General features: G+C 47.7%; 1 protein-coding gene across 4 annotated transcripts in view; it reads left to right on the forward strand.

The window, feature by feature from the left end:
- LOC115100073 (acyl-CoA-binding domain-containing protein 6-like) overlaps nucleotides 1-15,219 on the forward strand; it is a 304,213-nt gene that overhangs the window by 34,839 nt on the left and 254,155 nt on the right. For all 4 annotated transcript variants that reach the window (XM_029618279.1, XM_029618270.1, XM_029618251.1 and 1 more), the window contains one exon: nucleotides 8,831-8,873. In XM_029618279.1, coding sequence (XP_029474139.1) covers nucleotides 8,831-8,873 — 43 coding nt within the window. The remainder of the gene's footprint in view (nucleotides 1-8,830; nucleotides 8,874-15,219) is intronic.

Genomic DNA, 15,219 nt, shown 5'->3' on the forward strand with positions numbered 1-15,219 from the left:
AGGAAACAGACAACATGACCTGAGTCTTTGGGCGAGATAGTGGTAAACCTGGCCTCTGTGGAGATTTAGCTCCCAGGATAAGTTCTATGCCTCAGTGATAGTTGTGATGAGGAGGCAAAATCTCAGCACTCTTCTTTGAGATGACATTCTTGTAATCCGCATAGTGGGGAGGAAGCCGGGGAAGTAAGGAATCCACTGTCACCGGATGAGGATGTTCCACAGATACCAAGCAGGAATCTGTAAAGCTGTGGCCCTAGCAGGCAAGTTGTAAAGTGGGCCAATCGAAGAGTGGTTGATGTTGTTGGAGCCACAGCAGACCCAATATGATAGGATGAATGGCTATGGAGATCACGTGAAAACTTCTTCTCTACATGCAAGACAGGCATGCGTAAGGCTACAGACAACGAGGTCTGGGTGACCTGGCCAGAAATCCGATATCCCATAAACAGAGGAGATCACCAGAGGGTAAGTCATTTGGACCATGGGAATTTGGAGTTGGTTGATCAGGTCTTGCAAAATGAAGTTTCCCCTGAAGCTGGAGTCTACAAAGCCTGGATGGAGAAACGTATGAAGTCCAGTTCCAGCGAGAATGGCAGGAGGATTTGGGGAGCCGTAATGGTAAGGCCTAGGGTCATCTCCCCGAAAGTCCCTACATGTTTAAGTTTCCTGATTTCTGTGGACACTGGGTCAAGAGATGTCCTTGGGCTGCGCAGTAGAGGCAGAGGTCCTATTGTCTGCAACAGAAACTTTCTTCTGGGGCCAAGCAGCAGCTTCCCAACTACATTAGCTCCTCTGGAAGAGAAGGAGAGATTGAGGGTGTAGCAACCGGGGTCAAGAGCAGATGTTGGAACCAGGGTGCCAGAGAGTCGCTCCTCTGTGTCAGACTGGTCTCTCGAGCTCTTTGCTGCAAATGGTGATATATTATGCCAGTTAGGGCAATGAGAGCCTCTAGTGAGGTAGGAAGCTCTTGGGCGGCAAGCTCATATATGAATTTCCCAGAGAGGCTTTCCAAGAAAATGGTGACCAAACTGTGCTTTCGCCAGTTTAGCTTGAAAGTTATTGTCCAAAATTTCACCACATATTCAGCCAAGGTTTGGGAGTTTTGATGGAGGTGGAGCAGATCAAAGGCCACCACCACTGCACAACCTGGCTTTTCAAAGATGAAACTGCTCCATTAAATGCTGAAGGTTGAGCAAAATAGGATCCCCTCACTCCCAGAGGGGAGAAATCCAGGCCAGTGCTGTTCCATCACGTAATGAAAGGATATATGTGGTCTTAGCTTGATTAACGGGGAATAGTGGAGCCTGTAACTGGAAGTGCATTCTGCATTTGTTCAAGAATCTCCGACATTGTTAAGATTCCAGGCACACCAAGGTGGAGTTGGCAGCTGAGGGACTGGTTAATTGGGTGCTGAATGATGTAGTGGCAACAGTGCAGGTGGAGATGGTGCTGCAGGAATGGTCAGGGCGTCCAGACATATGGTGAGGCAGTCCATAGCTGCAGCCAGGAGCTCCAAGGCACCTTGCTGGTCCTGCAGCCTGTGGACTATATCAGAGATGGCTTGGAGCAAAGTCAAGTTTGCCATGTCATGGCCTGAGCAAACTGTTATGTCTGTGGACCCTTGAGCTGAGGTGATATTGGCTCCACCTGCAGGGGATGGGTCAATAACAGACCCAAGCAAAGCAAATGCCAGACATTACCTTCACTTATACCAGCCCACGTTCCCCTTGGATTCAGCCTTTGGGTGCTGAGGCCAGCAGAACTTAGGCAAGGCTATCTGCTGATGACTGGCGATGTGATCCAAGGCCAGGTGAAGGTCATTGGCAGGTGGCTAGTAGATGTGTTGAGGTCCAGGCAAGGGTCAGAGGCAGACAGTGATCAAGCATGTCCAAAGTCCAGGTGTTGTGATTCCACTTGTGGGAGGGCCCTGCGTGTGGCCTCACTCATCATTGCCAACCATACTCCGGCTCTGCTCCTTCATGGCCTTGAGATACCACGTGTATGCTGCTGCTCTCCATGGCTGGAATCGCTGATTTTGTCTTCTCACATGGCCGGAATGCTGCTGTCCCCGACACTGCCTATTCCCCATGGTAGTGAGTTGCCGCCAATACTGTTCTTGCTTCTTGTGCGGCCTGAAACACTGCCAGTGATCACTGACGCAGAATGCTGTCCTCCTAGGTTCTCGCATGCACCTCTGCTTGTAATTTAAAGGGACTGTAGTGGGAAAAAAAAACCCCAGCCTCTCCTGATGATGTCATTGCTTCAGGCCTTTATAAGGCCATCTGCCCTATTGCTCCAGGCCTTCACAAGGTTACCAGTCTTTTAATGTCTTCTGTTTTTTGTGGTTCTCCATTTCCCTGGTCTCTTGGTCCCTGCGTCCAAGTTTTCAGAATCTTGTCCAAGTTTTTTGCCGCTGGTTCAAGTCTTCGGAGACTCTCCTGAGTCCAAAGTCTTAGTTCCAAGTTCCTGAATCCGAAGTCCTAGGTCTGAGTTCTTGAGTCTGAGTTCTGAGTTCCTGAATCCTGTCCCTGGTCTCCAGAATTCTTGTTCCAGCCATCTGCGTGTTCCAAGTCCTGATCTTTCATCTTGCTCTCTCCAGCCATGTTCCTGTCACAAGCCTTGAGTCTGTCTTCAAGCCATGAACCTGTTTCAAGCCATGCTTCAATTTCAAGCCATGCTTCAGTCTTCAAGCCATGTCCCAGTCTTTAATGTTATGTCTAAGTCTCCAGCGTCTTGTCCACGTTTCCAGAGTCATCTTCAAGTTTTCTGCCTCCATCTGTCCTCACCCTCAAATCACTTCTAAGCAGCAGTCCGACAGGGCTTTCTGAATGGCCAGAGGGCTACTCCAGAGACCAGCATAGGTTGCTGGTTCTCAGTTCCTGGAGCAGGTTGGACGTCCAAGTGCTCCTGTTCCAAATCCAAGAGTTCCTGTTTCAAGTTAAGTGGTTCCAGTTCCTAGTCAAGACTGTTCCTGTTTCAGCCAGCTTGCAAAACAAATAAGGCTAATTTGTTTTGTTTTAAACTAAAGATTTGGACCTATGTCTAAGTCCGAAGCTGGGACCTTACCTAGGGCATAGGTCGTGACCCAAAGCAGGGACCATGGCCTGTGCCCAAGAGTGATGCTGGCACCCCAGCCTAGGCCCAAAGCCGGGGTCTCGCCTAGGGCATAGATTGTGGCTCAAAGCAGGGACTCAGCCAGACCTGAGCCCGAAGCTGGGGTCTCAGTGGAGACACAGGCCAATGCTGGAACCTCAGCTGAGATCCTAAAAATTAAACCAAAAAAAAGAATACTTTATTTGTCGGGTATCCGATGAAGGCCGGGTCTCATTGCCAGGGCCTCAGCCCAGGGTCAGGCCCAGGCCTCAGAGCCTTTTCTTCATCCTCTTCTTTCTTTGGCACTTGCAAGCCAAATGTCACTGTCTGCTGGGGTCCGCATTCACCCCAGCGGACGGTACAATTTTGATGTATGGCAATGTGTCAGTCGATTGCGGCACAGGGACTCAAGCTCTCGAGTGCCTGCCTGCGCTCACAGCATCAGGCATTGGTCAAGAGCAGGCAATGGTCAAGTCTATCCAGAGTCCAGGCAGAGGTCAAACCAAGTATCCATCTGAGGGAGAAGAAGAGGAACATATAGGGCTGAGGCAAACAGGCAAGGCAGGAGCTGGTCGGGCAGGCAAGGATGAGATGAACAGAATGAAGATAGCGACTGAAACAGACTGAAGATGGACTGAAAGCAACACACACCTCACTCGGTACTTGGATCTGTTGCTGAGATGGTTGCTTCTGGGGAGCCCCCCTTATATAGAGCAGCTCTGGGAGCAGCTCTCATGATGTCATTTCTAGGGGCCACAAGGACTTTCCCACTGTGGTCTCTTGAAATGGCAGGAAGAGGTGCGCACACGTGCCTAAGGGGCGCCTCATCGCATTGCTGTCAGTGGCGTCCTGCTGGCGACATCTCACCGTGTCAGAAAGTGGCGTCCTTTTGTGTGGCTGGCTGGTGGCCTTTTGCTATGTAAGAGGCAATGGGGCAGACCCAGCAGGGGAAGGTGAGTGCGGCAGTTCATGGGAGCAGCCTGCGGACCGCCAAACTTAACACAATAACTTCCTTAGAGATACCCTGTATTTATCCCATGCTTTCTTGAATTCAGATCCTGTTTTTGTCTATAACATATGCAGTGAGAGGCTGTTCCTGTTAGGTGCCCCGGCTGCAGCCTCACGCAGCCAGGTCTCCTTACCCTGGGATGCTGGTGACACGCGCCGGCCCCAGTCGCCAGCTTCTGCCGCCGCGGCCTACTTCAAAACGCCTGTGCCCTAAGCCGACATGGCTGGGCCCCCTAGCGCACGCAACTCCACTCCTATTTAAAGGGCCAGCTACAGGGAGGTCCCTTCGGCCCGCAGGGATGACGTCAGGCAAGGCAGGTATATATACCCTGCCTTGCCATCCTTTCCTTGCCTTGGCATCAGGTCCCGCTCTGCTCCGGGCTGCTGGTTGCTTCATGTGGTCTTCATCCTGCTCCATGTGTTCCTGATCCTGCTCCAACTCCTCGTCCCCTCAGCTTGACTCTTCTGGTTCTCGACTCGGCTCGTCACTGGATTCTGTGTTGTCTGCCACCTCCCTTGACCACTTGCCTGCTCACCGTCTCTCCTACTAGCTGCTGGCCTCAACATCTGGTACATCCAACCTCGCTTCTGCCTTCTACTTCCAAGTTCACCTTCGTCCAGAGACCCGCTCCTAAGTCCTGCCAGCCCCAGCACCCAAGGGCTCAACCCGCGGGGAACGAGGGCTGGTATAGGTGAAGGTCTGGTTGAGTCTCCTCCGCCTGCATCTGTCTCCCAACTATGAGGACCTATAGGAGCCCCTCTCCTATAGGAGGCACCAACTTCATCTCAGGCCAGGGGTCCACCACTCCTCGTAACCATTCCATGCATCCATCACCCTCTCTGTAAAGAAATATTTTCTAAGATTCCCATGACCCCTAGTTCTAGAGCCTCCTTTCGTTGAAAAGGGTTCACCTCCTGTGCATGGAAACATTTGCAATATTTAAATGTCTCTATCATATCTTCCCTATCTCGCATTTCCTCTAGAGTGCACATGTTTTGTACTTTAAGTCTATCCCCATATGCTTTAGAATGAAAAGCATTGGCTACGTTAGTAGCCACCCTCTGGACTGACTCCATCCTGTTTATATCTTTTTGAAGGTTTGGTCTCCAGAACTGAACTCCAAATGAGGTCTCACCAGGGATAATATCACCTCCCTTTTTCTGCTGATCATTCCTTTCCCTATGTAGCCAAGCATCCTTCTGGCTTTTACTATCACTTTATTCACCTGTTTGGCCACTTTAAGAGCATCAGATATATTCACCCCCAGATCTTGCTTTTCCTTTCTGCTTGGAAGAATTTCACTTCTCAATACCGTTGGGTTTTTGCATTCTAAATGCATTACCCTGCATTTTTAACATGAAATCTTAGCTGCCAGACCCTAGACCATTCCTCATGCTTTGTTAGATCCCACCTCATGTTTTCCATGCTTTTCTGGCTGTCTATCAACCCTGTTACAGATTTTGGTATTATTGACAAAAAGACAAACCTTTCCCAACAATCCACCTGATATGATGATCATGACAATGTTGAAATGAATCAATCCAAAGATCGATCCTCGAGGTACACCGAAAACTCCATTGACTACTAGCCTTTGTCACTTCCCACTCATTCAGTTTCTAACACACTCAGTCACTATAGGTACCATACATTTATAACTCTCCTATGCGGAACCGTGTTAAAAGCCTTACTAAAAACCAAATACTGTTGCGTTTGGCAGTTCATGGGCTGCTCCTGTGAACCGCTGCACTCACCTTCCCCGGCTGGGTAGGTCCCCCTGTCTGTCATGCAGCGAATTGCTGCTAGCCAGCCATGCGGCTGTTGGCATTTGCTAGGTAGTTAGCAATCCGTTACACTCTCCTTCTCTAAAGGGGAGGAGCTAGCAGTCTATTACGCTCACCTCCTCCAGAGAGGAGGAGTTAGCTATCTGTAGATCTGTTAGCAAACTGTTGTAGAAACTCCTGTAAGGAAGGAAGTAGCAAGCTGTTACCAATCTGCTAAGGAGTAGCAATCTGTTAGGGATCAACTCTCCAAGGGAGAGGAGTTGGCAATAGGTATATAGTACTTTGCTACTGAGATAGCAATCTATCATATCCCCCGCTACGGAGTAGCAATTTGTGTGTGTGTATATATATATATATATATATATATATATTTAAGCTGCTGGTAAGTCTCAGAGAAAGAGGAGTAGCTGTCTATATAATACTTCCATGAGTGGAGTTAGTGGTCTGTAGTGGTTGGCTCCCACAAGGTGACAATAGTGAAAGGAATGACCACTAGGAGAAAATGGTGAATCCCTGGGTCAATGGTAGATGACAGCGCCCTCAGGAGGAGATCCTGAGAGGGACCACCAACTAGGCTACAATATGAGATAAACACAATAGTTCTTTATTAGACTGGAAGCTGGACCACCAGAGGTGGCAGTAGTGAGTCGTTGTGTCTGGCAAGGCTGAAGTCCTTCTGATACTGGAATATAATCTCTGGGTCGCTGAGCTGTAGAGAAAGACTAGAAGTAGTGAGTAGACAGAATATACTGGATACAAGATGGTACACTCACAATAGTCGATGTCTGCAATGGACCCCCACTGGACTTTTGGCAAGTCTTGTGGGGGTCAGGAGGCCCCCCCAAGCTGGCCAAAAGTCCCTGGGGGTCCAACAGGGGTCCTAGAGTGATCTCCTGCCCTCGGGCCATCGGCTGCCAGTAATCAAAATGGCACCAATAGCCTTTGCCCATACTATGTCACAGGGGCTACCTGTGCCATTGGTCAACCCCTGTCACATGGTAGGAGCACAAGATGGCGCCTATGTCACAGGGGCTGACCAATGGCACCGGTAGCCCCTGTGACATAGTAGGTCAAAGGCTATCGGCGCCATGATGAAACTAGCACCGAGGGTGTGAGAGTGCAGGGGATGGCTCCCGGACCCCCCGCTGGACCACCAGGGAGTTTTGGTAAGTCATGGGGGGGTCAGGAGGGTGGGGGGTTGTAGTTAATTTTAGCTGGGACACAAATAGAAATCGCTGTATTAACGCATCAGGGCGCCATACGGCCGAATGCAATGTATATGCTCCCCAACAAATCTGAATCCCGAATGCAACGTATGGCGTCCCTCTGCACATCCCTAATAGTCAGCTTTTCTGAGTATTTGCTATCTCAGCAGGCAACCCCAGTCATCTCTGTTTCCAAGATTTTATATTAATATAGTTGCATAGTAATGATGGCGGAAATAAAACAAATGGTCCACACAGTCTTCCCAGCAGCTGATCTATGCAGGTTATTCCCATGCACCCTTTACTTTGCCAACCTCTATCCTTTGTGGATCCACAGTATTTATCCCATGCCTTTTTTGAATGTGTTTACTGTTTTTGTCCTCACCACATCTTCTGGAAGGGTAAATGCCAGTAACCCTAAACAAAGATGTGCATCATTGAACTGTTATGCACACAAAGTGAACCAAAACGTGCAGGCTAAGCAATATAAAAAGATAGAATTTTCAGCCATGTGTTAACATATATCTCATGGAGATATCTGTGAGACCTTTGAGTTCTAACTGTCATCTACCATATGGGATTTGCTGGATTTCCCTGTGGCGTGCTGAGACAGAAACCTGGACTTCTACAGGAATGACCTGGAACTGTGAAGAGTGAGATAAAACTGGCTTAATTACCTTTCAGATGGGCTAATTAATTTGGAAATTGCATAATTAACAAGTGCAAGATTGGGCTTAGAGATAACACATATAAGTTCTGTTTATCTTTCATTACAAAGCTTTGTGCTGTGAAACAGTAACAAACTGAGGCCAAAAAAGAAAGAAAAGAAATATCTGAACTGTATTAAATCTTGTATACAGATGCTACTATAATAAAACTGATTGATTACCTCACAAAAGTGTCAGCAACTGCTCCCTTAAAAATAATGAATTTGTATCATAAAATTATCAGATTGTTATTTCAATCAATTATAAATATTTACACCAGATATTCCTAGAGTATCCACCACCCTCTCCATGAAGAAATATTTCCTGATGGTTCTGAGTTGTGCCCTGTGAGTTTCATTTCATAACTCCTAGTTCTACTTTGCTGTATTAGTTACTGCACCAAAAGCACTAGGATCAAATTTAAGTTTCAGGCAAAAGCAAGATAAGAAAAAAGAATAGCAAAGATATTGCACGTAAGCTCTTTTGACCAAAGATTTAATATCTGAAAGTTCAGGAAGAGAAAATGCTAACTTAGCTAATCCAAGTTATCATACTGAATCTGATCACAAATTTTAAAACAAAATAACTGAATGACAAATATTAACCTGAGGTGGAAAATAAAGTTAAATGAAAAGTTTTTGATTCACAATAGGATAATTGGAAAGTGTTATATTGCCAAATTAACATTTTCTTTTACCTGGAGCATATTAATTTGAAATACTGTACTTTCTTTGAAAAGATTTATACAAAGCTTTTTTTTTTTTTTTTTTACTTTTGTGCTAATTCTATAGCACAATAGAAGTACATTCCTCCCCATTTCCGAATAGTGTGATCTTAATTTTCTATATTAGCATTTTCCCCTAAAGTCTATCTGTAATGTCATGCCTTCACAATCTACAGAACTAGTGGGGAAAGTTTTTCTGTGTTGGGCATTTTAAATCTTCATTAATTGTGATAGTCATATATTTTAGAATTTAAAAGATTGACTCAAAAAAGTGAAATTCATTATATAATTACATTTGGCTTTTCATGTAGAAGGATGAACCAACCTACTTCAATGATTTTTACATGCTGACAGGTAAGATCAAGTGTTATTCATTATTTCCTATCATGCAGAGTCTTTATAGAAGCATTTTTCAATATCCTGTGGTGTTGCAAAGAGTGTGCTCACTTTTGTTTGCAGATACTTTGTCACTAAGTTTCAATTTTGTGGTTTATTTTTGAAAATTAGCTACAAATATGTACATACAAAATAGCCACATACCATTTTTACCTGCTGCTTCTGCAGGTGAAGAATTGGGGGGGGAGGGGGGGGGGGGAGAGAGTACAAGATTGTGCACAGTTTTGAAAATCTAATCTACATGTACTGTTTTCTTCCCTTTACCTAAACAAACACCTCTTACCATGCTACCCCCTCCCACAGGTATGCCTCTTTTGAATTCAGCTAACAATATACATGTTGTGAAAGCCCTCTGAAATGGACACAGTTTTCAACTCAGATAAATGTCTTGGAAAATTGTCCTTCCTATCTTATGTTTTTTTTCGGTCTTTGTCCCCGTTTCCCCCCCCCCCACACATACACACACACTCTCTTTGTTAATACCTGTATTTTCCTGTAATGTTTCAATGCACATACAGTGAGCAAGTGATGATGCTTCTCCAAACTGCCTGAAACTGGAAATAAAATGCCTCTGTAAATGGTCTTTATCTATCCACCAATCAGCTGCAAGCTCCAGAAGGTGCTGTCAGAAAAAGCAGTCTCATTACAACCTTGCAATAGCTACTAAACATTACTTTTATGCTTTAAATTCAATTTTCTAAAAGTCTAGTTCTCTTGGTAATAATTCCAGTGCAGACTATTGATGATTAAAGAAACAACTCCAAAATTGTTTACAATTTAGATCTTATTTGGTTTGGCAACCCTTGTTATGCTTCTGCAATAATTATTTCATCTCAGCAGTATAGAAAGTGGCACCATTTTGTGTTATAATGCAGATTGTCTATGCTGGAGAGCAGGTTCAGCCTTTGTACGTCTTCACCTAATAATAACCAATTATGAGGGACATTTTCTGAGCTGTACTACAGGGCTTATTAAAATGCAGTCTTTGGTATTGCAGTTTAATAAACCCTGCGGTATTTTTCTGGTGGTAAAAATACCAAGTGGTCAAAAAAAAGGCCCCCCCCCCAACATATGTAAATTCCTGTAAGTGAGGTGAATCCTTGTGGCTGTGGTGAGGTTGATGCTGTTGCGGTTCTGGCCGCGAGCACCGCGGCCAGGCCCTTACCTCCGAATTCCCAGACCTGCTCCCGCTTCCAGTGGCCTGGTTTGTGGCCTGGTTGGCAGCGTCCCCGCTGGGGCTGTGCCGCTGCAAGCCCTCCCATGGACGCCCGGCTCCTAGGCGCGCGCGCCACTTGGGTGCTTTTCTAGGCTGTTTCCCGCCAGTGGTGACTCCGCCCAACTTCTGACGTCAGACGCCGCGGCCTTGATAAGCCGGCCGCGGCCATCCAGTCTTTGCCTTGCAACGGGTTAGCTTCCCAGTTTCCTGTTGCGCTGTGCCCTGGAGTGACTCGCTTCGCTTGGTCGCTTCGTCGCTCCGTTCCTGCTACAGTACCTGCCTGGTTCCTGCCTGCTTGCTATAGTACCTGCCTGGTTCCTGCCTGCCTGCTACAGTCCCAGCCTGCCTGCTACAGTCCCAGCCTGCCTGCTACAGTCCCAGTCTACCTGCTACTGTTCCTGCCTGGTTCCAGTACCCGAAGCCTGCTACAGTTCCTGCCTGGTTCCAGTACCTGAATCCTGCTACAGTTCCTGCCTGGTTCCAGAATCCGAACCCAGTTACAGTATTACTACTGTCTTAGTCTGGTTCCAGTTACCTGTCCTGATCCACAACCCTCCTAAGTCCCAGCAGCTGGGTCCCTACGGGCTCCTCCCGGGGGGCTTCGGCTTCCAAGGGTGAAGCCACCTAAGTCCCAGCGGTTGGGCTCCTACGGGCTCCTCCTGGGAGAGTACCAGCTTCCAGGGTGAAGAGCATCTATGTCCTGCCTGAACATCTGCCTCCCGGCCTGCTATTCACTAGAGACATTGACCTCCTTTCCCAGTCTCCAGCAGGTCGGCCCAAGGGTCCACTAAACAGAGACTCCCATAACAGATTTCAAGGCCATGGACTCGGCGGATGCACCCGCTCCCTCGGATCTGCCCAGGATGGCCCGGAGGATGCCACAGCACCAGAGCTGCATAGATACTTTGGCAGCCACGGTGGAATGGCTATCCTCGCGCCTGGAGTCCTTGCCTTCCGCTGGCGGGGCCCCCAGGGGTCACAGCTCCTCTGTGACTCAGCTACCGGCACCCTCTCATTATACTGGTGATTTAAGGACCTGCTGCGGCTTCTTGAACCAATGTTTTGTACAGTTCTCCTTGTTGCCTCGGCAGTTCCCCTCGGATGTGGTGAAAGTGGCATATATCCTATCCCTGCTTGATGGGAAAGCTTTGATTTGGGCTTCTCCCCTTTGGGAAAAAAATGATTCTTCGCTAACGGACTTACAATTGTTCATCACGAACTTCTGCCAGGCCTTTCATGAGCCCGCCCGAGTAGCCACAGCTACGTCTGACCTGCTGCAACTTTGTCAGGGGGCTCGCTCCTTGGCAGATTATGCAATGGAGTTTCGGACTTTAGCCCAAGAAGTAGGTTGGCAAGATGGTAGTCTTAAGGCCATCTTCCTGGAAGGCCTCTCCGGACGCATAAAGTATGAAATCGCTGCGCGAGATCTGCCGGAGGACCTCAACGCCTTGATCGAGATGGCTGCCCACATTGACCGCCGCCTACAACAACGGGCCAAGGAGCAACGCTCCTCTCACCATAGTCCGGCTCGTGGGCCGAGACCTGTGCCCTCACCCAAAAGTTCTCGTCCAGACGCTCCCACTTGTGAACCTATACAGCTGGGACGGGCCCCGTTCTCTGCTGAAGAAAGGCAACGTCGGCGTTCGTTGAGGTTGTGCCTGTATTGTGGCCAGAAGGGCCACTTCTTGGCATGCTGCCAGGAGCGTGCGGAAAATACCAAGAGCCTAGGAGGTCGGGAGGAGCTCCTCCTAGGGTGTACTACAGCTCCTCAATGTACTGTCCCTGTTACTTTGGAATATCCCGGAGGCTTCTTGGAGACGATGGCGTTCCTGGATTCCGGAGCCGGAGGTAATTTCATCCTACAGGACTTAGTCTCCCAGTTGCGAATCCCTACGCATAGACAGGAGGTCCCGATATGAATTACCTCTATCCAGGGGATGCTTCTTCCAGGACCTGTCCAGATGTCCACAGCACCCATTACAGTCTGCACCGGGAAGATCCATTTGGAGGAGATAGCCTTCCTAGTGTTGGAGAAGGCTGTCCACCCTGTGATGCTAGGGTTGCCGTGGTTGCAGAAACACTCGCCCACGATTCAGTGGGATACGCTACAGATTGTCAAATGGAGTCCTTTCTGCCTAGCTAATTGTATGAAGGTGCCTAGGACTCCCGTACTTCCCTTGATGCACTCTGCCGTGGTGCCTCCGGCACCTTATGAGGATTTTACGGACGTATTCTCCAAGGCCAAGGCGGAGATCCTTCCGCAGCATTGTCCATATGACTGTGCTATAGACTTGCTACCTGGTACTATGCCCCCCCCCCCCCCCCCGAGGAAGGGTTTATCCCTTATCCATACCTGAGACCCGGGCCATTTCTGAGTACATAGCGGAGAATTTGGCCAAGGGCTTTATCCGCCCGTCCAAGTCACCTGCAGGGGCAGGTTTCTTTTTCGTCAGCAAGAAAGACGGCTCATTGAGGCCGTGCATAGACTAACGAGGCCTAAATTCTATTACCAAGCGAGACCGCTATCCGCTCCCATTAATCCTGGAGCTCCTTGATCGGCTTCAAGGAGTGAAGATTTTCACTAAGTTGGACCTGCGAGGAGCGTACAATTTAGTCAGAATCCGTCCCGGAGATGAGTGGAAAACCGCGTTTAATACCCGAGACGGGCATTACGAGTACCTCGTGATGCCTTTTGGCTTATGTAATGCCCCGGCGGAGTTCCAGCACCTGATGAATGAGGTGTTGCGGGACCTTCTGAACACCTGCGTAATTGTTTACCTCGATGATGTGTTAATCTACTCCCAGGATCTGTCGTCACACTGTCAGCATGTCCGACAAGTGCTTCAGGTACTTAGGGAGAGCATGGTCTGTAAGCGAAGCTGGAAAAGTGTAGCTTTGAGAAGACGTCCCTGCCATTCCTAGGCTACATAGTCTCTGCAGCTGGCTTTCGAATGGATGCTGAGAAAGTGGCGGCTATTAAGAATTGGCCCCGGCCAAGAGGTCTTAAAGCATTGCAACGCTTCCTTAGCTTTTCTAATTTCTACCGTCACTTTATTTCCAATTACTCTCGTATTGTGGCACCGTTAACTGCCCTCACCCAAAAGGGGGCTAACGCGGTGGATTGGCCTGCTTCTGCCTGTCAAGCTTTTGAGGCCCTTAAAGAAGCCTTCTTGTTAGACACTTGCCTTCGCCATCCGGATCCCAGCCGGCCCTTCATGGTGGAAGTTGATGCCTCCAATGTGGCCGTGGTGGCCGTACTGAGTCAGTACTCTGACTCCGAACAGATGTTGCCCTGTTCATATTTCTCAAGGAAATTCTATCCGGCAGAGAGTAACTACTGTGTTGGGGACAAAGAGTTGTTAGCCGTGAAACTTGCCCTAGAGGAATGGAGACAGTGGTTGGAAGGAGCCAACCATCTGATTACAATTTACACCGACCACAAGAACCTAGCATTTTTGAAGCAAGCCCAATGCCTGAATCCAAGACAAGCACGGTGGTCGCTGTTTTTTGACCGGTTTGACTTTACGTTACGCTACCGGCCCTGCTCGAAGAATTCGAGCTGACACGCTCTCACCCTCTTCTGAGGTCAAAGAGACTCCTGATACACCCCAATATATCTTGGACCCTGAGAAAATAAGTCTTGCTGCAACCTCAGTGTCCTCCCAAGGGAAGATCGTCGTTCCACGTCGCTCTTGGAGAGCAGTTCTCGCTTGGGCCCATGACTCCCTCACTGGGGGCCATGCAGGGTGGAAAGGGACTTTAGACTTGTTAAACCATTTCTACTGGTGGCCAACGGTGAGACAGGACGTCCAAGCCTTTGTGGGCTCATGCCCTACTTGTGCTGTTCAAAAGCCGCTCATCGGGAAGCCTAGGGGTCTGTTACAACCTTTGCCTATCCCGGTGGAGCCATGAACACACATCTCCACCGATTTCATCGTGGACCTTCCTGCCTCAGGAGATAATTCGGTCATTTTGGTAACCGTGGACCGATTTTCCAAGATGGCGCACTTTGTCCCTTTGCCTAAGCTACCTTCCGCACCTGACCTGGCTGGCCTGTTCGCCCAGCATATCTTTAGACTTCACGGTCTCCCCCAGGATATAGTCTCCGATCGAGGACCCCAATTTACAGCTCGTTATTGGAAAACTTTATGCAAACGCTTCATTGTGCAACTTAGTCTTTCGTCAGCTTTCCATCCTCAAAGTAATGGGCAAACAGAACGAACCAATCGAACTTTGAAGACTTTCCTTCGTGCCTTTGTGAACGAACGTCAAGATAATTGGGCTAAATTACTCCCGTGGGCGGAGTTCTCGTATAATAATCACATATTGCTAAAAGTAAAAGAAGGCTATGCAAAACTCATGATCCTCAGAAAACTAAAACCACTACTAACACCAACTAATTTCAGAACAGTACTTCAGGCTCTAATTTTCTTCTGCACGGACTACTGTAATGCACTTTTACTAGGACTCCCAAGTACAACTCTAAGACCCCTACAAATACTTCAAAACACAGCAGCTAGAATACTAACCGGAAAAAGGAGAGACCATATAACTGAAACCCTAGCGGAATTACATTGGTTACCCATTGAACAAAGAATAAAATACAAAGCCTTATGTACCATACATAAACTAATACATAATGAAAAAGCTGACTGGTTAAACACAGCGCTAAGAGTACACGTCCCACACAGAAACCTTCGTTCAGCGAATAAAGCACTCTTAACCATTCCTTCAGTAAAGACAGCAAGACTAACACAAGTGAGAGAGAGGGCTCTATCCTTAGCAGGCCCCACCCTCTGGAACGCAATGCCGGTAGAGATCAGATTACAAAACGATCTCAAAACCTTTAAGAAAAGTTTAAAAACATGGCTTTTTAAACTATAAAGAGACCGGAGAATAAAAAAAATACAGGAAGAGGCAGAAGAGCACCAACACACTGCACTACTCTCAGAATGTGCAACACTATATCACACAAACATAATTGTAAAATACAGAGAATAAGAATTTTACCAGTGATTAGTACCGTAAATGCACACCTGGGCATGACCTACTTCACTTTTCAATTGATTACTTATTCTTTTGATATAT

This window comes from Rhinatrema bivittatum, chromosome 1, assembly GCF_901001135.1.
Source record: "Rhinatrema bivittatum chromosome 1, aRhiBiv1.1, whole genome shotgun sequence".
NCBI classification, from domain to species: Eukaryota; Metazoa; Chordata; class Amphibia; order Gymnophiona; family Rhinatrematidae; genus Rhinatrema; species Rhinatrema bivittatum.